At 44.3% G+C, this 26,739-nt stretch overlaps 1 protein-coding gene across 4 annotated transcripts in view; it reads left to right on the plus strand.

Annotated features, from left to right (window-relative positions):
• ITK (IL2 inducible T cell kinase) overlaps window positions 1-21,289 on the plus strand; it is a gene marked incomplete at its 5' end in the record, with an annotated part of 63,038 nt that extends 41,749 nt beyond the window's left edge. For all 4 annotated transcript variants that reach the window (XM_084241609.1, XM_084241610.1, XM_084241611.1 and 1 more), the window contains 10 exons: window positions 166-220; window positions 9,453-9,535; window positions 10,990-11,123; window positions 11,523-11,597; window positions 13,394-13,565; window positions 13,965-14,181; window positions 15,089-15,153; window positions 15,243-15,361; window positions 18,378-18,535; window positions 20,816-21,289. In XM_084241609.1, the coding sequence (XP_084097735.1) occupies window positions 166-220; window positions 9,453-9,535; window positions 10,990-11,123; window positions 11,523-11,597; window positions 13,394-13,565; window positions 13,965-14,181; window positions 15,089-15,153; window positions 15,243-15,361; window positions 18,378-18,535; window positions 20,816-20,887 (1,150 nt within the window). In that variant the 3' untranslated portion in view covers window positions 20,888-21,289. The remainder of the gene's footprint in view (window positions 1-165; window positions 221-9,452; window positions 9,536-10,989; window positions 11,124-11,522; window positions 11,598-13,393; window positions 13,566-13,964; window positions 14,182-15,088; window positions 15,154-15,242; window positions 15,362-18,377; window positions 18,536-20,815) is intronic.
• Between the last annotated feature and the right edge of the window lie 5,450 nt (window positions 21,290-26,739).

The following is a 26,739-nucleotide window of genomic DNA, read 5'->3' on the forward strand; positions in this document are numbered from 1 at the left end:
CCTGCCCAAGTAAACAGCATACCTGGAAATGATTCATGCTTTTGCTTTAAGTTGGGAAACCCTGGTAACAACAGAAAATGACCAACGCATTTCTAATATAAATTGTATTTTATACATAATGAAATTTTGGAAAAAAAAAAACATTGATTTTTCTCCTGCCTTCAGGTGGTATAATAAGAGTATCAGCCGAGACAAAGCTGAAAAACTTCTTTTGGACACAGTAAGTCTCTTTAACCTGTCTTTTGAGTTTAAGTGAATTGTGCCTGGTTTTCAGTCGTGTGATGGTTTATGTCAAAGCAGTGGGTGATATGCTGGATTAACAATGACTTTCAAGTCTAATAAAAAATTGTTCTGGGATTTATAGGACTAGCAAACAGCAGGATGAGAAAGATGGGTGTGGTTGAAGACCTTGGTATTGACATGCACCCCACGGCGGTGGTCTTTCCAACTCCTGCTGAACCCCAGGAGCCCTGGAGCTGGTCTTGCCTGTTTCTCAGATGAGTTCAGGACTGGCTGTGACTCTGATTCTGCCTGGTTAGGCTGTGGGTTCTGAGGAAGTACATGGCTTTTTAAAATTACTTTGCATACAACCGTTCTCCAGAGTCATGCAGTGTCAGCAGCAGGACTGGTTTGTCCAGGGATGTCAAGATTAAGGGAGAGAAGGTTGAGAAGGGAGAGCATGGTATGGAGGGAAGAGTATTGGGTCCTGGTCTTTGCTCTGTCCCCAACTCAGGGTGTGATTTGGGGGTGATCTCGTTTTCCCTCTGGTCCTCTATTCCTCAATGAGTGCAAGATAAGCATTGGACTGTGTCAAGGAGATAACTCCCAGCACTCACACTGCCCCACTCTGCCCTGGTCCTGTGGATGACAGAGTCCACCTCACACATCCCTCTCCCCACAGTGCTTCAGGCAGCTATCCTCATGGACTGGATCAAGGCAAACCTTCTCTTCCTGGACCAGGAGATCACTTATTATTCTAGGGCAGGGCCTCTAGAACATGTTTGGGGGTTTGTTTTAATTTCCCATTTGTCACAAACTACTATTTTGTAAAACACAATAGGGTAATACTAGAAAAAAACTTTAAGAAGCCAAAATATAAGATGCAAAATATAAATTCAAGTTTTTATTATTAGATCTATTAGACATACATTTACTCTCTGATTGCTTTAAGAAGTTTCTCGTTGCTTATGCTTATTTCTCCTTAAGTCTGAGGGTGGAACAGTAACAGGCATTTTGTCAACTCATACCCATCTGCAACCCACACTTTGGGTTGTGAAACTGAAAACTGCACCATTGTGGCTCTTGTAGAGAAAGCAAATCCACAGAGGCAATGAGAGAAAGCCTTACCCAGAGTCATCAGTGTATTTATCAGCACATGTGCCTGGACCAGAAGGTTTCAATCCTGTCTGCACATCAGCATCACCTGGAAAACACTAAAAATACCAATGCTGAGGTCCACTCTAGATGAATTAATCCGCTCTTTAGTTGGTAGTAAGAATTCATAATATAGAGAAAAATTTCTCCATGCAAAGCAATTATTTAGATGATGCTAATGGCATATTCCAACCCTGGTCTGGCCAGTGACACCACTAAACAGTAAGTGTGAGTTGAGGGAGACGTTAGTCTCCCTACCCCAGACATTAAGCCTATATCACTACTTCACAAAATACCATTTTCCAGTTCTGCTTTGAAGGTATTTCCTATTTTTAAGATGTCTCTCCTGGATGGAATGAAGCTGGAGTGGCCAATTCATGCTGGCTTGCCTGAGGATGTCTAGCTTTAAACCAGAGAGCCCGACATCCCAGGAGTCCCCCATTCCACCCATCCCACCCAGTCCTGGGCAAACCAGGATAACTGGTCACCAATCCCAGCAACCATTATTTTGGACAGTAGTTAGGGATAAGCCTTAGAGAAGGGATCCAGGAAGATAAGAAAGGGGGGTAAAGCCTGGGAAGAGAAGGTAGAGGAGCAATGAATATTGTCGGAGAATTTAAATGATTCAGAGGCATAGAGTTAATTATTCATGTACTCCTTACTTTTGTAGAAGGGAAACTAATCATAGATTGATTCGCCCTATCGCTGGCAAAAATATCATTTCTAAAAGAGGAAAAAGAGAGGGAGAAGGAAAACTCACAGTCTTACTTGGGAGCAGGGAACTTGCTGCTTAGCAGGCAGCTAGGGGAGAGGAAAGGGGAGAAATTTACCCCTGGGGCAGCACATTCTCACCACAGAGCACAAAGCTAATGGTTTAAGGATGTTTCCGAAGACAGTGGCCTTTACCAGTGACATTGTCACAGGCAGCAATATTTCCATGATTGAGGTCGCACTCACCCCAGTTTCGGCATATTCACACCACTTCCTTTATTAGGATTTCTCCATATAAACTCATGTACTTTACCATTTTGCTCAGCACAATTTTAAATGGAGAGTCCTATGTACCAGGAGTGTACCCTCCTGCCCGACTCCGCTCTAGGAAAACCTGGACATAAGGTTGCCCACTGTCAACAGCTGGGGCTTGAGGCAGGACCTGAGTTCAGTAGACTTTAAACTCTATTGGGAAACAAGACAAATTTTGAGGAGTTCAAGGATCATCATCAAAGTGGTGAGCCCACCGTCGGGCTCCTAGTGTTGGAGCTCAGAGACAGGAGGACTCGGAAGGACTCCACTGAGGAGGAGGGGGAGTTGAGCTGAGTCATTACCAGACTGTGGTTTCTCCTGGGATCCACATCAACTCTCGCTTCACCATTTCCTTGGGGTCCCAATAGACCAAACACCGGAATCGCTGAAAAACTTTTTAAGATGCAGCTTCCCAGGTCCCCCAGACCTCCCCAATCAGAATCTGCAGAGTTAATGCCTGGGAATCTCAATATTTTTTTAAGATTTATTTATTTATGCATACAAGAGCTGGGGTACAAGCCAGAGGTGTGGGGGTGAGAGGATTCACCAGAGACAGAGTGGGGAACAGAACAGGCAGATTTACCAAAGTACACTGCTGAGGGGAGCAGCGGGCGAGTCAGGAGAGGTCTGCCGCACCATGTGGGTAGCTCCCTGGCCAGCCGGGGATCGAACTTGTGCTGCAGAGGCTGTGGACAGCTTCATAGGTTGTGTTTTAACCCCTTCCACCATCAGGGAGGCCCCGGGATCTGAATTTTTTTTAAGTTTTTTTTTTTTTAAGATTCATTTATTTTATTTATACAAGCACTGGGTACAGTAAGAAGCGTGGGAGGGTGAGAGAATTCACCAGAGCCAGAGTGGGGAGCAGAACAAGCAGACCAACAAAATACACTGCTGAGGGGAGCAGCAGGTGGCAGGAGAGGTCTGCGCGCCATGTGGGATCCTCACCCGGCGGCCAGGGATCGAACCAGTGCTGCAGAGGCTGTGGGCAGCTTCACAGCCCAGCGCTCAACCACTGCACCACCAGGGGAGACCTAGAATCTGAATATTTTGAGTCAAACTTGTGAAGCCCCTGGAGCTAGCTCAAGCACCTAGTCCCCGAACCCACTACTGGATAACAGTAAAGTGTGGCTGATGTGAACTGATAGAGAGTAGTAGAAAATTAATGAACAACCTACAGCATTCTGAGTTGACACAGGGCCGTTTTGTTCCTTCCCTCACACATGGGTTAGTGAAGTGTTACCTACAGAACACTTCAGCAGCCCAAGGTGATACGGACTAAAGAGGACTCCTGTTTTACAGCAGGTTTGTTTTTGTTTTTGTTTTGTGGCACTTAAATACATTCTGTTTGCTTCGCTGATATTCAGAACAACTTTCTCCAATCCTCTTTCCCCCTTTGAGTACCACAAGGGTCAACGTTCAGAGTCCAGACTCTGGATAGGGAGAGCTGGAATTGAATGACTATTTTTGCTTTTCTTACATGCTGTTTGAAATAACAGCTCAATTATTTCATGGGCGTATTTAGTGTTCCCCTAGCCAACAAGTACAGGGAACTAAAAGATGTATTGATTCATTTTTATTAAGTAAAAATTAATTTATTTCATTTCTAGTAATGAAAACTCCCAAAGTACTGCCCATACCAATTCCTCCCTTCGAGGAGAACTTTTATCTTGTTCCCACTGTATCTAGAAACACAAAACTGCATCTAAGACAAATTAGCTGCTCAGTATGTGTAGATATGTATGTGTACATATGTATCAAATAAGTGAATATATCAAATGCTTAGCAAACCATTTACATTTACAACTGGCCAAATGCAACATCAAGGAGCCTCTTAAAAGCACAAATTTAGCTCCAGTGCTCACCAACCAGAACCTCTGACAGTGGCACCCAGGTGATTCTGAGAACCACAGAAAATCATCTTCCATGGTGTCCTATGGAAGTTCTTTAGATAACACCTCAGTGAAGCTTCTCATCCATTCTTCCCCCCCAGCCATGGTTTCCCCACCCATGAGCCCTTGTGATGCGATGCTATTACCCCTCCAGGGGCACTGTGCTGGGGAGCCCAGCAGTTTCTGTCTTATCCTATAGAACCATAGGACACATCCCTATATTACCTCATGCTTTGCACACTGAGAAATCAGAATCTCAGTCAGGAGTTTTGTCTAAGGCATTGGCCTATCATTTTTCATGATTCTAAGATGTCACACATTAAAGACTTGACAATGGGTTTGTTTCAAGAGAAGAAATGAACCACCTCTAGAATGAAGAGCAACTAAGTGTCTCTAATCACATAAGTGGTCCTCTTAGAGTACAATGAAACATGCCAAGTCTATGAATTCTCAGCCCATCTTTTCCCCAATAATCTGCCCTGTGTAGCAACATTAGCTACCCTAAGATCACCTTCAAATCTTGAACAGTCAGGGAAAACCATACTCCTAACATGGTCTACACATCTCAAATGAAGGCAGACAATGGAATGGATCCTTCCATCAGGTATTGTCCATGGCATGTGCTAATAATGGTTAATGGCAATACTATAGTCTTCGTTCTGGTATTAAATTCCAGGAAATATTCTATTCACTTTAATTCTCCTGATAATCTTGCAGAGTTAATTTTACAGATGAGGAAACTGAAGCTCATACATTTAATAAAGAAACATCTGGAGTTTCCCTCCAAGGGATGGAGGGTCCCCCTCTCTTGAGTGGCTACCTCACTCAAGTCATGTGCCCTTTGCATGATGGGAATGTGAGCACACATGCTGCAAGCTGCCATGTTCTGGGTGGTTGTGACTGCCTCTGCGCCCCCTGCAGGAAGTTGGTGGTAAGGCATGTGCTGGAGCCTCTTTCCTCAGAACTCCAGGAGCCTCAACCCCAAACCTGTTTCAGGTCCCTCATCCCTGAAGGCTGACCTGATCAACTAGACCAGGAAGTGCTCTGAGCCTCCCACACTTACTCCCAGAGCTGAATGCAACCCTACCTCTCCCCACCAAATGGTGGGGACACAGCCCAGTGTCCTTCCACTGGCAAATGGATGAATAAAGGCAGTGTAGCCCTTTATCCATGCAATGGAATATTATTCAGTCACAAAAAAAGGAATGAATTACTACACAGTATGAATTAATTATGTCCCACAACTTGGAGGAATCTTAAAAACACTATGCTACGTAAAGGAGGCCAGTCATAAAAAGACCATGTGCTATATGATTTCATTTCTATGAAATGTCTAGAATAGGTGAATTGATAGAGACAAAAATCACATTAGCATGGCAGCATGCAAATGAGACAGGTGTCCTTTTCAAGTGATGAAATGTTTTTAAATGGGACTGTGGTAATGGTTATACAACTCTGTAATTTACTAAAAGTCTCTGAATTGTCCACTTAAAAGCAGGAGAATTTCATGATATAGAAGTTATGCTTCAAAAAATGATTATAAAAAAATTGATGAATGAATTTTGGATTTTTAATACCACATAAAGACATTTGCTTTGGAAAGAATATTAGCTACTAACTCAAAAGGGAGAATAAGTCTAATTTTTGAAATATCAAAAAATTTTATAGAATGATTTCTTAGAAAAAATTTAAAGGGTCTCTGGATAAACAGTTTATATTCATATCTGAGGAAAAGGAAGTAAGAATCTGGATGGCTCCCCTCCATCCTTACCACATCCAAGCTTCTATATAGAGAACCCTGGGTCAACGTGGGCACAGACACTATTTTGGAGAGATTTAGAACTCATTTTCTCTAATTAAATAAATTCATGAAATATGAAAATACTAAAATGAGCTCTGTGTGTACAAGGAAGACTGAGATAGTTTCAGAATTTCCTAGTTTTCTGCATTTTTCTTTATTGCCACCCCTTTCAAACAGAAGCATGGGCAACCCAGATCACTGCCTTGGACAAGGACATTACTATCCAGCTAACAGAGACCCAAGATTCAGATTTCAGTTTCAAATGTCTTCCTTTCTTCTCCTCATCCTTGATATTATTGGCATATAACCTTGTAAGGTATATAACATAGTGATCTGATGTATGTATAAAATTCACAATAAGTCTAGTGAACATCTATCACCTCACATGGATAGTTTTTTTCTCATGATGAGAAATTTGAAGATCTACTCTCTTAGCATCTTTCATATGTACAGTTCCAGTATTAACTACAGTCACCATGCTGGACGCTATATGCTCAGAACTTATATCTGGAAGCTTGTACTTTTGGATTTCCTTCACCCATGTCCCTCACCCCCACCAGAATATGCTTCTGAAACTCCCTTCAGAGATAGGAAGAATGGGATGGGTATCCAACATCTATCACCTTTTTAGTATACAGACACAAAGTTTATGTGTAAAACTAGGGGTTTAGCAAGAATACACAATGATGTGAGTGGCAATTATCCCTCATACCCCATCACACACATCCCCCACACACCCCCACAGGTGTAGAGCCAAGTTAGAGGAAACCAATTATGTCTCTGGCAGAGATGAGCTCTCTGACCATCAGTGCTGTCTCAGAGGCAGAGACCCCACATCAGGTCTACTGAAATGCCTGGTCAGTGGGGTCTGTGGGACCAAACCCAAATGTCTGTAAGCATCACAAGGCAAGTTTTTAAAACATCCAGGTGCCAGGGGTCTGAGTGTATAGCTCGGGGGTGGGCATGGCCGGCTGTTCATTGCCATTGTTTTGTGTGTTCATCAGCAAAGATGAGGTGGTTAGGCCATGATCATTGGTTCTCAATCAAGAGTAATTCTGCCCCTGGAGAATATTTGACAATGTCTGGCATCCACTGGGTAGAGCCCAGAGGTGGTTCTCAATGCCCTGGAATGCACAGCAGAGCCCCCACAACGAAGGATCCCTGGGTCTGAGTGTCAGCAGGGCAGAGGTTCGGATCGCCCTGGGCTAGAAAGCTTTGCTAAGGCCCTTACTGACTTGGTGTTCATCTAGCTCTTAGCTTGGCCATCTCTGGGAGATGTTTTTAGGTGTGGTCTGGGATGGTAGGGCTAATACTCCTCTAAACGGAATTCCTTTGGCCCCTGCATGCCCACTACAACAGCCTCTGTCTCTCTCCACCCTTCACATGTGGCCCTCACTCAGTCTAAGTCAGGTTGATCATACCAATGGGTTTCGCAAATGTTACCAGCACAGACTGAACAGCCAGCTCGGAGCAGAGCCTTATATGCGCAGTAGCAAAATGGTGAAGACTGTAAGGTTGCTACCAGGAAGGAATAAACTGGTCTAAACCAGTACTCACTTGCTTGTACTTATTCATCAGCATGGGTAAAACTGTCAGGAGGTGAAGGGTGCATTCTCAGGCACTCCCTTCTCCCCACTTGCCTCATGCAACCAGGAACTTAACATTCTCTCTCCTTTGCCCTGCAGCACAGTCAGCATCCAGGAAAAAATATATCCTGAAATATGCTGATGAAGAAACTGGTGAAGGTTTCAGGACAGAAAGTTCAGGACAAAAAGAGGGCACTGGAGAAGTGGGTCCTAACTCTGTTGAAAGGAGGCATCATGAAGCAGTAGAACTAGCAGGGACATTGCTTGCCTGCCACATTCCAGATTCAAATTCCAGGTCTGTCACTGACTGGCTGCAGGTGGTGAGAACATCACTTCAGTTCAGGAGCACCTGGTGTGCTCATCAGGAAATTGAGGATAAATCATAGTTTACACAGTTGGGGTGAGGGTCAGTGTCCATCCTGAGTCAGGTCTGTGGTGAGCTCCAGGAAGGCAGAGCCTGGATCTCTCTCAACCCCAGGACTATCTCCACCCACAATAGGAATCCAAGAAATACCTGCTGAGGGTTGCCAGTGAGAACATGAAGAAAATGCTCATCATCACTTATCATCAGGGAAATGCAAATCAAAATCATAGAAAATGACCCATGGCAAAAAATACCAGATACAAGTGTTGGTGACAATGTAGAAAAAAAAGGAGCACTTGCACACTGTGGGTAGGGATATAGACTGGCCCTGTCTCTATGGAGAACAGTATAGAGGTTGTTTAAAATACTAAAAATAGATCTTCTGGGGGCCTCCCTGATGGCACAAGGGGTTAAGACACAACCTATGAAGCTATTAGCAACCACTGCAGCATGAGTTTGATCCCTGGCCAGGGAGAGCACACATGGCGCAGCAGACCTCTCCCATCACACCTGTTGCTCCCCTCAGCAATGTATTTCAGTACATGCAACTGTTCTGGTCCCCACTCTGTCTCTGGTGAATCCTCTCACCACCACCCCACCTCTGGCCTGCACCCCAGCTCTTGTATGCATAAATAAATAAATAAATAAATAAATAAATAAATAAATAATAGATCTGCTATATGATCTAGCAATTTTACTCCTAGGTATCTACCTGAAGAATACCAAAACAGTAATTCAAATGGATATATGCACTTCTATGTTCATTGCAGCATTATTTGCAATAGCCAAGTTATGGAAACAATCTAAGTGTTCAAAGACAGAGGAGTGGCTTAAGATGTGGTCTGTCTTCACATTGGAATACTACTCAGCTATTAAAAAAAATGAAATCTTTTCATTTGAAACAATATGGATGGAGCTGCAGGGGATGATGCTAAATGAAATACACCAGCAGGAGAAAAACAAATACCAGATGATTTCACTCATATGTGGAATATAGATAAATAAAACAAAGGAACAGACAAAACCAAATAAAACACTAGAAATCTGACTATGAGACTGAGGCTACCAAGAGGGGAAAGGTGGGAATGAGGAGCATAGGATAAAGGGGTCCAGTGGACTCTAGTAAAGGACTATGGGTGCTTTGGTGGTGGGTATGATCTGGCATCTTACTCCTAATCATGGAGTTCTATCCAGATTGTCTCAAATGACAAGATTTTATCTTTTGAAAAGCTGAGTAATTGTAAATCAATGCTAACTCAACCAAAAACAAATAAAAGGACAATATGTTGAATGAGAAAATTAAATGGTAGCCATTGTTGATGAAAATAGGCCTACAATATTCCCTCTTTTTAAAGCAAGAAAGTAGAGTTGGTTCCCTGGCATCACTAACCTTCCATTCTTTCTAATCACTCCAGGGCAAAGAAGGAGCCTTTATGGTGCGAAATTCCAGGACTCCAGGAACATACACGGTGTCTGTGTTTACCAAGGCCATTGTGGGGTACGGCTCTGGGGAGACACGGCCCTGAGGACGGCTGGCCAAGGGGCTGGAGGGTGCCTGGAAATGGTGTCTACCCTGATCCCCGAGGAAACCAAGGCTGGGAGAGGAAGGACAGAACTGGAGTGACGGGTAGAAAGGGCCAGAGCTGGGACTGGGTGACAGACTCTCCTCCCACTTAGCATGCCTGAATGCAGGGCACATAGGAAATAAATCCCCTGGGCCCTGGGTTTGGTGGGTTTATGACTTAATACCTAGAATAATGGAAAAGATATTTCCTGGCAAGCCCATCCTGGCCTTAAATTCTCTTTTAATTAGAAGATTGGTAAGAACTAAGTCATTTAATAATGACTTAGTCCTATTAAGAACTAAAAGAAAAGAGAAAAATAATTATTAAAGTGGGTCAGGGAATGCTTCTTGGAGACAAAGGACAGGAGTGAGATCTGGAGCAAAAGCTGGGGTGACACAGATGACAGAGAGGTGGGCCTGGTCAGGGGTGGGACATTCCTGGAATGTACATCACAGGGGGCCTGTCTCTACCATGGCAGGGGGTGGACAGTGGGACTGCTCTGCAATTCTATGAGGTGTGCAGAAAAAGAATGAGAAGTAAAGTCTGTAGGGGTGGGAGGGCGTTGCCAGTTTTGGTGATTCCCAGGACTCAGCCTGGAGTTCAGGCCTAAGACCTATCACAGTGAAAGGATGCAAAACTAAATCAGACAAAGAGAAAGACATACAGGGCAAAAAGTCTCTGAAACCTCACCCTCTGGAGGAGACAGGGTGAGCTGTGTTGCTCCAGCCAGAGCTGCAAGCACAGGGATGAAATGATGTCTCTAGGGAAGCTCCTGGGGAATTCAGTATCCAGGGCTGTCAGGGGGCTTCTGGTGTAGGTGCCTCCGTCTAGCACAGAGCAAAATTCCAGCCTCCCCTAAGAAAAGCAGGCATCAACCACATTGTTGATGCAAACAATATGGGGAGGCACAGGGAGTTTCCCTTATGAGTTAGAGACCCCTGCTGAAACCCAAGTTCTCAGGTTCCTACCAAGGACCCTGCCTTGCAGAAAGTGCTTCTAAGCTTTTCTAAGCACTTCTAAGCAGTTGTTGGAGCTGCTCTGTTAGCATCATAAAGTAAATTAAGTGTGTGTTTCCTTAACACATGCAGAGTCTGAGTTAATTCTTTAGAGCAAGAAGGCAAGCATTTAACAGAGACAAGACCTCTCCCCATTTTGTGTCTGTAGAAGTAGCATCACCAGCCCTGGGATTCTGATGGGGACCAAGTGTAAATGCAGAGTCCTTAACTCAACATTCAGGACCAACCTGTCAAAACTGACACACAGTTGAAATATATCTGCCATCCTTGTGAGGGGGTTAAGGCGAAGCAAGTAGAATCTGAGACCAGCAGGCCTGTGTGTGTTTCAACATCACTTCTTAGTAATTGCTGCATTTATGTTTCATGTTAAGTGAGAACAACCCCTGCATCAAGCACTATCACATCAAGGAAACCAACGACAACCCCAAGCGGTACTATGTGGCTGAGAAGTATGTGTTCGATACCATTCCTCTCCTCATCAATTATCACCAACACAATGGAGGAGGTGAGTTCTTGGTGACGAAACTAGAGAGGGAACCCCTTCTTCCCCAATAACTCCCAGTGCAGCTTGGAGAAAAGGGACAAATGCCCAGTGGGGTGTTTTCATGTCAGGGAAACTGACCTTCAATATGCACAAGTAGACAAGGGTCCCAAATGCTCAGTTCTCTCGCCTGTTTTCATTAGCCAATTCTGCTTCTGGAATGGTGGCATTTCACCACCTGCTCACTTGCCTGTGCTGGGGCTCTTCTGAGGGAGGGTATAACACCAGTGATTGGGCTTTGGGCTTTGTTTTCCAGAATGAAAGTAGCTTTGGCATTGGATTCTATTTTTTCCTGGTGATTTAGCTTGGATGGCAGCTACTAAGTTAATCTAACTCCTGCCTTTCTCTTTCCTACTGTTCCAGGTCTGGTCACCCGGCTCCGGCATCCGGTTTGCTCCTGGGGGCAGAAGGCCCCGGTCACAGCAGGGCTGCGATACGGTGAGCAGGAGGGTGGGGAAGCCACATTTGCCCTGATTCTCAGTCACGTCCCTAAGGGTTGGGGCAAATACTGAATGGGCTTTCCAGCAACCTAACTCCTCACCCAGACTTCAAATGGCCTTTAAAACAGACTACTGTATATCTGAGGTTGGTGTGAACAGTGCACATTTACAGTGTGTGTGAGCGAGAAAGGTGCACAGATGAGCACCTTCATCCAGGCCAAGGCAACATCTATTGGTTTTAGATACGAGTTCATTAATGAAGTGTTTATTGAGCACATACTCTGTCCACAGCATTCTAGATGGTATTTGAAAAATATTTAAAAAAACCCTCTGTGTTCTACCTCTCTTCTAAGAATGTCTGTGTCATGTAGCTTGTTGGGTAGGGTCTATGCCAAGGCTATGAGCTGGCAGCCAAGCACAGTGTTAAACATTTTTGTATGCCTTGAAGCAGTATAGGACGGGCCTCCAGTATGTTGTTGGGTTCCTGGGCCCAATTTCACAGTGATGTGGGTGCTGAGGCTTCCCCACACCAATTCTCAGAGTCCAGCAGGGTGTGAGGCTTCCCCACACCAATTCTCAGAATCCAGCAGGGTGTCTGGCAATTAGACTCCAGTCCCAAGGTTAAAGGCTCAGTCTTTTAAGATTGCCCTCCACGTCAGATGCTGAACAAAGGCCCCAGGCAAGCCTGTTCTTCCAACCAACTGGCTGTAAATCAGAGGTTCCCAGGACTCCTGCCTCAGGCTCAGCTAATTTGCTAGAGCATCTCACAAAACTAGCAAAACCTGTCCATTCACCCATTTATGATAAAGGATACTACAGGATACGAATCAACAGCAAGGCTGAAGAGACGCTTAGAACGAGGTTGGGGGCAAAGGCACAGAGCTCCATGCCTTCTCCAGGTGTTCTCTTTTCCCCCTGGAAGCTGTTGTAAACAGTCCAAGGTAATCCTGACACAGGTGCCTAGAGGTATAGTTTCAGAAACGTTGTCTTGGGCTCTCCAGCCCTAACCAGCACCTTCTCTGGTACACAGTAGGTACTCAATACTGTTTTCTGTTGAGTCTCTACTTTAGGGAGATAGAAATCTAGCTAAATATCTAGAAGGGATAGCACCTGTTAAATCTTGTTATGAAAGGAAGAGGCTCTCATAACCCTAGAATCCTGGTGTGGTCTTACAGATGACCTTATGAACCCACACACACACATGCATGAGAAAATCAGTCATTTCCTTTTTCACTTGTGTGTCGATCATGTGCTGAGAGTCTATCACATGTCAGATGCTGTGCTGGCTTGTACCCCTTGGCCAGTGCTCCTAGAACCCACCTCATCCCCCACCTGGGAGGCTTCACAGGGTGCTGCGTGCAGAGCAGGCACTCTTGGCATATGAGTGAGTGAATGATTGAATGACCAACTTCAGTGACATCTTCTTTCTGCAAAAAATGACAATAAAAAAATGTGCACTTGGATCTAGAAAAGGGTTAGGGCCTTTTGAGAATCCTTCCATTCACGTTCTTGAATATGTTGATGAATGTCGTGCTCCCTTCTCTTGCAGTGTCATCTCTCCACACACTTTTTTATGGTTTTAAATGCATACTGTATGTTATTATTTGGGAGCAAAGGATAACTGTATCTTATCTGTGATAGTTCTAAGACAAAGGTCACATTTGGGTTATAGTATCATGTGCCACATTTGGGTTACAGTAGAGACCGGCTAAAACTCTTCATAGAGAACACATGGTTTCCTTTCCCTCCTGTCTGTTGCTTGCTTCTAACTTGGAAACCCTCTCTCTCTTCCAGGAAAGTGGGAGATCCATCCTTCTGAGCTCACTTTTGTGCAGGAGATTGGCAGCGGACAGTTCGGCTTGGTGCACCTTGGTTACTGGCTAAACAAAGATAAGGTGGCCATCAAAACCATTCAGGAAGGGGCTATGTCAGAAGATGACTTTGTTGAGGAGGCTGAAGTCATGATGTGAGTGGCCAAAAAACAGGCTACAAAGATGCCCTGAAAGATGTTCTGGACCATGTTCTTTAAATTCCATTCTGATGCTACTTTGTGCCAGCTCCCAGCTTAAGTCCAGTCAAGGCTTTCTGTAGCATGGAGATAAACTCAAACTTCCTGCTATGGTCTGTAAGAACCACGTGGTCTATAAGAAACACGTGGGCCTGCTTACTCTCCAGTCCCATCTCCTACCCTTCTCTCCTCTGGTCCATGACCTTGGCCGCACTGGTCTCTGTTCATTCTTGGATATACCAGTTGACTTCCTGCCATCCTTTGGGTCTCAACTCAAGAGACCTGTTTGTATTTGGGGGAGGGAGTGCATTTTGGGGGAACTGAGTCTGGACTATTTTTTTGCCTTTTGTCCTCCAGGAAACTCTCTCACCCCAAACTGGTCCAACTGTATGGGGTGTGCCTGGAGCAGGCCCCTATCTGCCTAGTGTTTGAGTTCATGGAGCACGGCTGTCTGTCAGATTACCTGCGCAACCAGCGGGGGCTGTTTGCGGCCGAGACACTGCTGGGCATGTGCCTGGATGTGTGCGAGGGCATGGCCTACCTGGAGGAGGCCTGTGTCATCCACAGAGACCTGGTGAGTGGGTGTAGGAGGCCCCTACACCAGGATGGCCCCTGGTGTTTGGGGCTCTCAGGACTGGGGTGCCTTATTAGTAACAGCCACAGACATCTCCCTTGTCTTCTCAAGGGCTTCCCTCCCTCGCTCACTCCAGGAGGGCCAGGTGGGAAAGTGCTTCTCACAAACTCAGACCTGAGCTCTGCGGCCATCTCCACCTCTGACTTTCACTCTCTGGGCTAAGGGTCTCTCCTTAATCTCCCTCTGCCTGTTTCCCCCTTTAAAATGAGGCAAATGGACACATGTGGGTTTTCTCAAGTATTGTTCTAAGATCTCCTAGAATCACATTGGGGTAATCTTCAATCCACCCTCAGGATCTCTCGGGGGAGTGATATTCAGGTATGTTCATATGTATCTACCTATCCCCCAATGTGAGTTCATGGAGCATGGCTGTCAGTCAGATTGCTTGCGCAACCAGCAGGGGCTGGTTTGAGACTCCCTGGAGTCTGCTGTGGCTAAGGGCTCTTCCAGTGCAAGATTCTGTGATAGGAATCAGGGACCACAACTCTCCTGATGGAGGAGTGACTTTAAGAGAATTAGCAAACTCGAAACATTCTTATTTTAGTCCGATGGGCGACCATTTATTCAGATCACCCAACATTATCATTACCATGGATTTTTCTTCTAATAAGGATCTCAGGAATGAAGATGAAAGCCCAGAATTTCTCATCCTGATAAAGTATCTTAGTGTTCACCTTTCTGGCTATCTGCAGGCAAGCCCTTGTGAAACTTAGGGAACACTAGCAAATCTCACTGCCCTGCACAAAGCACACAGGAAGGCAAGAGTTGGGGACCTTAGGAGATGCCCTAATCACTGATTATCTACCAACACTTCCCTCCCCCTTCTGTTTCCCTTTCCCCTCTCCAGGCTGCCCGAAATTGTTTAGTCGGAGAAAACCAGGTCATCAAGGTGTCCGATTTCGGGATGACAAGGTACAAAGGGGAATGTGGCGCCAACTGTGTCTCAGGAATGGGTCTCAGGCCCCCAGGACTTTCTGACCTTCTCTCTCCACCCTTCCCAGGTTCGTCTTGGATGATCAGTACACCAGTTCCACGGGCACCAAATTCCCGGTGAAGTGGGCCTCCCCCGAAGTCTTTTCTTTCAGTCGCTACAGCAGCAAGTCGGATGTGTGGTCCTTTGGTGAGTGGCATTCTGAGCCCACACCCTTGTGACCTGGGATGAGGGTCCCTGTCTTCCTTGCCAAATCCAGGTCACCCCCCTGCCCAGAAGCCAAGACAGTGAGGCCTGTGTGTGATAACAGCACTGGGAAGTGGGGAGGCCCCTATTACAGCATCGGTTCTCGGAGGTCTTAGACATGGTGGTTATGAGGGAGACTAGAAAATTAGAACTAGTGTCAGCTTCTGCAAGATCAAAAACTGGAGGATTCAGGAGAGTTCCTCAAGAACCATATTTTGTCCAACATAATAGTCCCACACTTGACCCTCAATAAGCACTCTACCCAACAACTCTGCAGCAATTTATTGAGCATGTACTGTATTCCAGAGTCAAGCAAGGTCTCATACAGTATTGCATAGGACAGGAAGGAATCTATACTCTTGGAGCTAAATTTTAGGAAGAAAATAATATACAGTGTGTTAAACCATGTTACCGCAATACAAATATTACATTACAAAAAAAGAGAAAACAACACAAATATGTCTGTCCAGACCCATACAAAATATCAGTTTGGACAAAGGAAAAAATCAGAACATTAATTCCAGAAAAAAGTGTGTTTATGTGCTTTAAAAATTTTGAAATCAATTTATTCTACAAAGGTTTGAAACACAAAGATTTTAATAGAATTACAATAAAGATCCAGTTTTGCTTCTCTGTATCTAGAAAGATAGTAATTAAGTATGGTGCCATAAAAAAAAACTGTAGTATATGCCTTAATTTTGTTTCATTTTAGATATTTTTCTTATCTTGTCTATCTGTTCAAATATAGCATGAAAGTAAAGAAATTTAATTATTAAAGAGGTAAGATAAGTATTTTGCTTCAAATGACAAACTATAAATATAAACAAATTTTAGGGAAGACAAATAATCATATAAAGAAGTCAGAGGTGAGAAGTAAGTGCTCTGAATGAAACAATAGTATTGGGATGGGAAGTGACTGGCATGGAGGGAAGCTCATTTGGGAAGGTCTCTGTGAGGACCTGACTCTTGAGCAGAGACCTGGGTGTGAGAAGGAACCTCCCCCATTTGAAGACCAGAGAGCAGTGTTCCCAACAGAGAAACAAGCAAGTGTAAAAACCTGCTGCGTCCAACAAAAAGGGGGCTCTGTCTTAGTGAGAGAACAGTTGGTAATGATATTGGCAAGCCATGATGAGGAATTAGAATTTTTAGTAAGTACACATGGACACAAATGAAAGAGTGGCAAAAGGCACAAAATATTCTTGCTGGATTTGTCATGTCATCCTCAACTACAGTTGGTGCATGCTAATGTATGCCCCAAAGTGTACTGGACAACCTCTTGAGTTTGATTGCAAGAAATTGTCTGGACAGGATCAGATTAGGGTTAAATTTTGCCATTCCCTCTGGTGGGGATGCTTGCCAAAGACATTGAGAGCAGAAAACAAGGACAAAGCTGACTATTCCTATTTTGGGGGGAGAACAACTCGTTTTAAAGCATTGTGGAAGATGCATGTCCAACAACCAGGAGGTTTACTCCTTAGGGTTCCTGCATTGTTCCTGGAAACAGTTTCCCTAGTCTATAGGCCTAGCTATAACTTTGCCAGCCAGATTTAAGTTACAGCATGAAGATAGAAGAATTAAAAATGGCCCTAGAGCAATTTGGGAAGATTCTTCTTTACCCAATGTGTAAAACTAGGAGGTATCTGGCTGATTGGTTATCTCTGTCTGTGGATGAACAAGCTGGGCATGGTGCATCAAGTTGGAGGTCCTATGGTTGGAGGTTTCCAACTATGTCCACTTTGTCACATTCACCTCAGAACCTGAATGGGGTGATCCCCTGTGTGACTGTTTGTGGATTCTCATAATTAGAAGGCTTAGCTAAAGTCTATCCCTGCCTAGAATATTTCATTTAATGTGTACAAAGATGAGATGAACTGATGGACGCCTAGCAGAAAGCTTTCCATGAAGAGATGCTGAGAATACCAGGATGACAAGCCTGAGAAACAGAAGTCTGGAGCCACCAAGGGCTTGATGCTGCATTTTGAGATTTTTGCCCTAATTAGCTGTGCTATTTTAAGCAAGTCAAATAATCTCTCTGAGCCTTACTCTGTTCCCCATCGGGGATGCATTATAAGATTTGCATAGGAAACAATTGTTTTCAAACCAGCTGTGACCAGCAGATCCCCATTTTCCAAAGAAATATTCACTAGATATCCTGACATCTTATGGTTGCTAAGTCCACATTTTCCAAATTCCTAAGCACCCCTAAGTCTCCCTGAGAAATTCTGATCCAGTAACCTGGGTTGGGGGCCCAGGACCTGCCATTCGAACGAACTTCTGAGGTTACTTTTATTCAAATGCTTTGGGAATCATACTTTGGGAATCTCTGCCCTCAAAGCTTTTTGGAATAAGCTTTGAAAACCACTGGGTTAGGTGCTAAACTCTTCCCACTCAGACATCCTATGAATATATATAAAGTGGCTGAGATAGACTGAAGGCAGAAGAGGAGAAGGGTTAACATCAGAGGCCAAATGTGGGCACTCCACAGATGTGTTTTGATAGATCATAAAATCAAGTTTATATTTTAGAACGCTCAATGTCTCTCCTTTCTAAAATCAGAAAATATAGTAATCCTGAACTAAATCACAGCTGTCCTCTCAAGACAGAACTTTGACCTCCAGTTTTCCACAGTCCATACTAGTCTCTATTACACACCCCATCCACTCCATTCATAGACATCTTGTATAGATATTTGTGTTTCTGCCCCCGTCTACTTTTAGTAGTAGCCTTGTCAGTAGATATAGCAAAGAGTTGAATTTGAAAGTTCTCAACCACTTGGAAGGCTAAGAAATCTCCATTCTTTACAAATAAGACAGGTGTAATAAGCCTGAGCTATCTAGAGAAGGTACTTCCTAGAGGTGGGGACTACAATCCTAATATCACAATCTGTGATTTCTAGACAGTGACCAATTGCTGTTTGTGAAGTGTGTCCTCAGCTTTACTGCCCTCACCATTCCTGTAGGTGTGCTGATGTGGGAAGTCTTCAGTGAAGGCAAAATCCCATATGAAAACCGAAGTAACTCGGAGGTGGTGGAAGACATCAGTACTGGATTTCGGTTATACAAGCCCCGGCTGGCCTCCCCACATATCTACCAGGTCATGAATCATTGTTGGAAAGAGGTCAGTAGAGGAAGTGGTTTCCATCTGCAACTTCAGCATTTGGCTCCTTCCCGAGAGAAAGGGGTGCTCTTCGAGGAAGAGGTTGCAGCGATGTCTAGGACAGATTAGCAAGAAAGTGACTTTGAGCATCTAGACTCTTTTAGAGAGGTTCCCTATCCTATGAAGAGCTGCCAGTGACCTTCAATATTACTTGATCTGCTATATAATGTCACAGCCATCAGTATATGCTCAGAGAAGAGGGAGTCAGGCTTTTGTCAATATATCCATTTTTGGGGGAGTATAGCACCATAAAACCTTCATGAAGTTAGTTCTGTAAATTGGTGGACTTGTGTTGTGAAAATATTAAAATGACTTAGTTAAAGATATTTTATTCATTTGGCAATTCAGAATGGGAAGCCTGCTCCTGCCAGATATCTCAGTTAGCCCATGCATGGATTGCAGGCTGTGGCTTGAGTCACATCAGTGTGGTTCTTTTATTTTTTAATTTTATATATTTTTTACGTCATTTTTCATTTTTGCACAATGTATGCATTTTCATCTTGGTTATAGTCCCTATACAATCCCCACCCCCCCTTGTTTTGATCCTACTCCCTTCTCCCCCACCCCCTCATGGTGTATGTCTGGTTTATGATTGTTTGTTGATTTCAGTGTGGTTCTTAAACATCCTTTGGTATGTTATGAAACTGTACATTTCAACCACAGTTGAAAGAGACTAACATAAAGAGTTAACATAGTTCAGATCATTGAGGGTAATAAGATGGAATTGAAAAAGTATAGGATTATTGGTTTTTGTCCCAGCTTTTCTGTCCCTTCATCATTAATCTTGAACAATTCTTTGAACCTCTTATCTGCTGATAAGAGAATTCAGTGGTGCTTGATCTGTAAGTTCATAGAGTTTCTGTGATCAAAGAAACAAACAATAAAGACATAAACAAGGACATAAAACAAATCCAGTGCACTTCAAAAGAATGAAATATTATATAAAAATTATAACTGATTTTTATTTAGCATGGTTTTCTTCTTAAACTATCTTTTATTGATTTTAAAATTAATAGAATTTTTTAGAAGTTTTAGATTTACAGAACATTTGAGCAAATACTATAGAGTCCCCATATACCTTCTTCCCCTATTAATAATAGTTTGCACAATTGTGGCACATACATTGCAATTGTTATTAACCACGATCAGTTCCTTAGTATTAACTGAAACCCATAGTTTACATTAAGGTTCACTCTTTGAGTTTTGCAGTTCTTTGAGTTTTGATACATGTATAACATCATGTATCTGCCATTACAGCATCATACAGAATAGTTTCACCACCCTAAAGTCCGCTGGATCTACCTCTTTATCCCTTCCTCCTTCCTCCCAAATCCCTTGCAACTATTGATCTTTCTATTGTTCAGTTTGGCCTTTTGCAGAGTGTCATATAGTTGGAATCATATACATTTAGTCTTTTCAGATTGGCCCCTTTCACTTAATAATATGCACGTAAGGTTTTTCTGTGTCTTCACGTTTTCATAGATAGCTCTTTTCTTTTTAGCACCCCAAACCACTGGTTTGGGGCAATTATAAATAAAATGCTATTAACATTGTGTGCAGATTTTTGTACGGATGTAATTGTTCAGTTCAATTGGGTAAATACCTAGGAATGTGGTTGGTGGATCCTATGGACATTATTTTGTAAGAAACTGCCTGACTGATTCCCAAAACAATGGCACCAGTGAGCATCCCCACCAGCAATAAGAGTTCCTGCAAGAACAACAGAAACTTGCTCTTCCTTGCAACTCTTTGCTCTCATTTGGTGTTGCTGGCATTCTGGATTTTAGCCAATGTAATAGGTTTGCAGTGGTATCTTATTGTTTTAATTTGCAATTCCCTGATAATATATGATGTTGAGCATCATCTGCTTATTTGCCCTCTTAGAATTCTTTCATTATCACTTATTTTAAGATGCATTTTTATTCATGGTTCTACTTCTCACAACAATCTCATGAGATTGATACTATTATTATCCTTTTACTGATGATAAAACTGAAATTCTATAACTTGCTCAGGGTCATGCAGCTAATGAGAAGGAAAGCTAAGATTTCAGAAGCAGGATCACATGGGTCCAGAATACCTGCTGATAACCGCTAGGACCTAATGGCCTCACATGCAATATGTACGCATGCCTATTTAAACATCAGCTGAAGGTGTTGCTGCTGAACTCTGGCTTGCTTTGGAATTCTCGAGGATGTGCAAGGACAGAGAACTCACAAAATTCTGTTTTTCCCTCTCTAGAAACCAGAAGACCGGCCACCTTTCTCCAGACTCTTGATCCAGTTGGCCGAAATGGCAGAGTCGGGACTTTAGCAGACACTCAGTGCCAGCACAGATGCAGATCCTGACAGGGCAGGAAGCCCTCTTTCTCTAGAGCATTAAAAGCTGCCCCCAACCCAGATCCCCCAAAGGCAGCTGGCCTGTGTATCTGTCACCCGGCTACTACGGAGGCAGGGGTCAGCCACCTGGGGGACCCCTGGGGCCCAGCACGGCAGCATGTCTCCCCACCTCCAGCCTCATGTCACACGCTCAGCCTTCCATCTGACAGCGATCTTTCTTGCATTTCTTCTTAGAGAAAGAAAGAGACGGGCAGTATAGGGCCCTGGAGTGTTACTCTTATTATTATTTGAAACATGGATCTGAAGTTTGTGGGCAAGGGACTTTTATTTGACCCACGACACAGAATCCCAGGCTAGGGGACAAGGAGAAGGAGGTGTGACTCTTTGGAGAGGAGAACTGGTGAATTTCTTTAAGTCAGAAATAGTGGGCTAGACCTCTGTCAGAGATGCCCTGAGCCACAACTTCCTGCCAAAGAGGATGGAGCGGTTGCTCACGTAGTGGCTAGATATCCTGACAAGCAGCTTTAGGAGGTTTCATTACTCAGAGCTGTGCCACCTCTCTCCTTGCTGGATTGGGGTGCGCAATCACATTGCACAATTGGAGCACTGGGACTCTGGTGTCTGGGCAAAAAGGAGGCCTCTGAGGGGGAACCAATGGTACAAAGAAGGATCTTAGCGTGTTAGTACTGAGCACCCAGACAAGAGGCCACTCTGCTTCCCCTTCTGCACAGAATGTTTGCACAGGCCCCTGAGGCAGGAATGATTGCCTCTGGACAGACTTTGAAGGCGAAACCTACCCTGGTGTTGTCCAGCCTTGGGGAATCTGCATTATTCCTCCTTCATCTGCAGGGCGATGGCAGGGTGTTGGTCAGAGGGCCTTGCAGAGAAATTGGGGTTTGTTTGGGCTCTGCAGTTTTGTAACTTGAAGGCTGAGGTTCAAAACTCTCCAAATTCTAAGAGAGGAACAAGGGGTCTGTTCTTGTTCAAACCATCTGGATGGAAAGTGGGTCAGGCACTGAGTGGGGTGCTCCCAAGATGCACGTGGTTGCCTACTGCTGGTGGAGCATTTAGATATGTGAAATGAATCCTTCTGGGCCATCACCCTCCCCTGCAGCATCTCAGTGCGCCCTGAGTTCACACCAACCCATGAGATAATATTCCCAATTCACAGATAATAGAATTGAGGCTTTAAAAAGCTAGGGCAGCTGCCCCAGGTGACAGTGGTAGGAAGTATAGTCAGGATTCTAGCCCACATCCATCTCACGCCAATGCAGTCTCTTTATACCTATTCAACACTGCCTCCTACGGAGAATGAAAGGGATCTCAGAGGAGATAAACAGCAGAGGGAGGAAGCAGGGAGTCAATGAAGAGTCAGCATAACACCACCAGGAACTAATCATGCTCCTGCATGGATCCCTGTGGAGCAGTGTGGTCCTCCAACTTGGAATCCAGCCTCTCTCTCCTCCTCTCCATCCTCACCTTAGTCAGAGTTCATACCTTTGGGGTGACTCAGCTAATTAACACTTTGATTCTGTCCACCCACAGGAGTCATGTTGCATGAAGCCATTTATAGATGAGCTTCAAAGCAGCTTTTAAAAATTCTCCTGCAGAAGTTGAAATGCTTCCTTTCATTATCCCTCCAACTTTATGTTGGCTGCAGCCTGCTAGAACTCCTTGTGGGGAAGGGTATTCCCTGATATAAGAGAGATTTAATTTTCCTACAGTGTTCAGACCAATTTCTTAGATCATTGGGTGGTGTGGTAATCAGCTCTTTCTGAATCATGTGATATTTTGACTGGTGGGAGATTCAGATGTGTAACTTTGTTATAATAATGGTGGAACGGGGAACTTGAAGATAAAACTATCAATTCAGAAGGTGATTTTATTCAATTTATCAGAAATCATCCCTGTTTACTTTCTAGCATTTTGTACCTGCTCCTTTTGAATCCTTAACATCCTGCCTAAAAGGAAAATGTCAAAACCGACTGTCTTCTGTGGACAGGTTTAGAAAATTCCCCCTTACATGGTATTATCTTGGTCACATTCAGATTTGCTGGGGACTCAGCTGAACACGTGTTAGTAGTTCACCTCCCTATGTCCTACCTAAAAAATAGGCTTGCTTTCTTTTGCTCACATTTTGAAATTGGTGCCATGTATTTTTTAAGGAATTCCCTCATGCAAGGTTCTGGTTCTAGTTGCATTTTATGGATTTTGCATTTTGTACCCTTTGAGACTATGTATTTATATTTGAATGGACTGAATATTTATTAGTGTACAGTCAAGGCCTGTGTTCACTATAAAAATGTTACATATATCTCTGATCTATTGTAAAGCACATAAAGTTAAAGGTTGAATGTAGAAAATAAAGCTGTATGTCTTAGTAAATATGCTATGTATGGCCTGGGTTCTATATCCAAATATCAAGCAATCAAATTTTTTCCTTAAGTTAAAATGGTTACGTGGCTTCATGTTTCACAGATAAGTAAAGTCTACATATCCTTCAACAATATTTGTTCAACAAGTGGTAAGAATCCAGTGCTCTCTGTGGTCCTTCCGTGCACTTTGCTGGGTGCTGAGAAACAAAGATGAAAAGATGATCTTTATTTTCAGGAAATTCCCGGCATGCATGGGAAGGCAGAAACACACTGAGTGAAACCATAATGCAGCAATGAGAGCAGCAACTGGATTGTGCTCAAACAAGAGCAGAGCACAGAAAAGGTGGCGGACTCTACCAGGCCACAGGGGACTTTCTAGCAGGCACAGCTTGTGAGAAATGCAAATTTTCCAGCTTCACCCTGAGTGAGCCTGGCCATTTTAAAGTGATATGCACTTTAATAGTTGGGAAGTACTGTGATATCTGACTCTGAAGATGAATTATGGGGATTTTGTAGGCAAGTGAGTGAGCAGAAATCAAAGACATACTTTCCAGTGAGAGTGCTAGAGGCGACAGAATGTACTGGGAAGCTATTATCAGCGTACCTTTGCTGGATCAGGGGTGTGTGTGTGTGTGTGTGTGTGTGTGTGTGTGTGTCCTTGGAAGGGTGAGGATGGCAGAAGGAGTAGGCAAGTGGAAACAAAGGTGATTAATGTAGACAAGGATCATATTATAAAAGAACAAGAGTCGGAGCTTTTCTCTCTAGACAGAAAGGTGGCAGTGAGCAAGGTGAGAAGGTCAGATTTGCGTTTAGTTGTATTTTCTGCAGCAGTGTGGTGAGTACATTGGAGGGAGCCCCAGGTGGTGAAGAAACCTGTGAGTTGCTCCGGCCACAGGCTACTGCTCAAGCTCACCCGTTCACTCACTGCTGGACAGCAGTGAGACGCAGTTCCCCTCCCTCTTGAAGTCCCTGTGAAATAGAGATACAGGTACAGTAGTCTAGGGGTGGGTGTCCTTCTGTATTCTAGTTCACTGAGCTCCCAGGCCACTGCAGGAGCCGGTCACGCCCCAGAAGACCAGCAGACCGCTAGACACTGTGAGAAAGCCTGGGGCTCTACCCTGTCCTCTGTGGGACTCACCCCTGAGCTCATCTTTCATCAGCAAATGACCTAGAGAGGAAACTCTGAAAGTGAGACAGTGAACAGATCTTCCCCTTGAGAACTTCTGCTGCAGCCTGTCTGCCCCTGCTCCCCCTGCTCCCCAGCCCCACCCCGCCCCAGCCTCTCCCAGCACCCAGATCCAGCTCTCTGAGGCGAGGGGGGGTGGGGGTGGGGTGGGTGACCGAATCACCAAGATGCTACTGGAAGTGTTTATGACCATTTACTTCATAAACAGTTGCCATTCTCTGTTAGTACCTGGTGCTGTGCCAGGTACATAAGATAGAGTCGTATCAGTTAAGGATCAAACTGGTCATACTCAAATTAGGAGGCACCAAGGGAACTTGTTACAAAAGGACTCTTTAAACCACCGCAGGTCAGCTTTCAAGAGCCACAGGAAGTGGTACAGAGAAAAATAACTGTCTAGAAGCCATTCCACCCCCAGGCCTCAGCGAGGAGGAGGGCACTGAATGTGGAAGCAGAGATCACCTGGGAAGCTTTATTTGAACTAAGAGGACTCTGGTGAGGGACAGAGGGAGCCCATGACAGCAATAGGGAAGGAAGCCAGAAGTTCAAATGCCCTGCGCTCTCTCCTCTCTCCTTCCATGAATGGTTGGGCCTCCTTGTTGGTCAACCCCAACGGGAAACCAGAGGCCAAGGAAACCTTTGCAGGCAGTGCGTAGAGGCCAGGCTCTGGGGGAGAAGGCAGCAAGAGCAGAGTGAAGCATATCTGAGGGAGTAGAGAGAAGGTTCCAGGACACACACCAGCCCTCCTATGAGAACCTCCCGGGCGAGCATAAAGTTCAACACAGAAACAAATCTCAATCTTCACTGCAGATTCTATATGTGTGAATTCGCCACTCACTTAAATGTATCTGTGATCCCCAAATCGACACCTGCAACACTTTCTCAGACATCCATGACATGCTGAGGCCCCAAGTGGTGAGAATCTGGCACCCTACCTCCTGGTGAGGTCCAGGGAGGTGCCGCCCTCGCTTCCTGTTCCAGCTCATACTACAAAGGAGCCTCCTTCCCGTGATCTGTTTGATAGCATGTTTTTGCATTTGTGTACTTTCTGTTGGTCATTTTGCTGTTAAACCTGGCCTCCTAGCATAGAGCTGAAGAGCTGTCTGGCATCACTAAGCACAAGGAGGCTGCCATGTGCCTCACAAGGAAGATGTGTGTTAGATCAGCGGCATTTAGGCATGAGTTACAATGTAGTGGGCTGTGAGCTCAGTTAGTAACTCAGTGACATGTATTAAAAAAGGTGTTTTTTGGAGAGGAAGGTACATAAAAGGGGTCATGTAAAGGTCAGTTGATGAAAATGTTATTACTAGGGGCCCACAGGACCAACAGTTCAGGATTCACTACATCAATGTTCATAGTCACTTTATAAAACATCTATATCTACTGAATAATGAGAACTGACTGTGATTGCAGAGGATGTTGTTGGTTCTCTGGTGGAGCAGAGATCACAATATACAAAAAAGTGAAAACCCCTCAGGGACCAGGAAGGTCTTGCTTGACAAACTGATGTTTGTCCTGTGTCTCCAAGGTGAAATGGGAGTGATCAAGGACAGGAGGGTTTGGAAGGACATTCCAGGCAGAGACACCAGTGCACATAAAACCGACCTTATTCTGACTTCCTCATTCTATTTTGGGGCTGGGTACCAGGAGGTCCCCAAAGCACAGGTGCTGGCGACAGTCACAGGAGAAACTGTGGACGGTGCTGAGTGGACTCTCATTGTTCCTGTAGCAGTCCACCTCTTCCCACCCACCTTATACCGTTTCCTTTTCATTTTCTCAGTCTGACCTGGAGTTTAAGTGTGTAAGAGCTGAGACAAAGTATACAAACACTTTTTTTTTTGGGGGGGGACCCTCGCCGGTGGCCGGGGAATGAACTGGCGCTGCAGAGGCTGCTGGCAGCCTCACAGCCCAGCGCTCAACCGCTGCGCCACCAGGGGAGGCCCTGTACAAACACTCTTCCATGCTTGTTTTGTCTGTCTCAAAGTATGTTTCCCCGGTTTAATTTCTAAAACTCCTTTGAGATCAGGGGGTGTCATCACCTGAGAGAAAAAAGAAACACTCCAGAAAGCTTGCCTGAGCTTGCAAAGCTGCTTAATACATTTGGCTTTTACTCCAAACCCTGTATTCTCCCTAGAGATCACACTGGACTTTAAACCTTGCTTATAAGATAATAATTATGATTAATACATTTGATAGATTATGTGATTTGTTATATGTTACATACAATAACATTATATATTATTGTCATTATTAGTGTGTGACAGATTC

Source organism: Talpa europaea, assembly GCF_964194135.1.
Source record: "Talpa europaea genome assembly, chromosome: 9".
Classification (NCBI taxonomy): domain Eukaryota; kingdom Metazoa; phylum Chordata; class Mammalia; order Eulipotyphla; family Talpidae; genus Talpa; species Talpa europaea.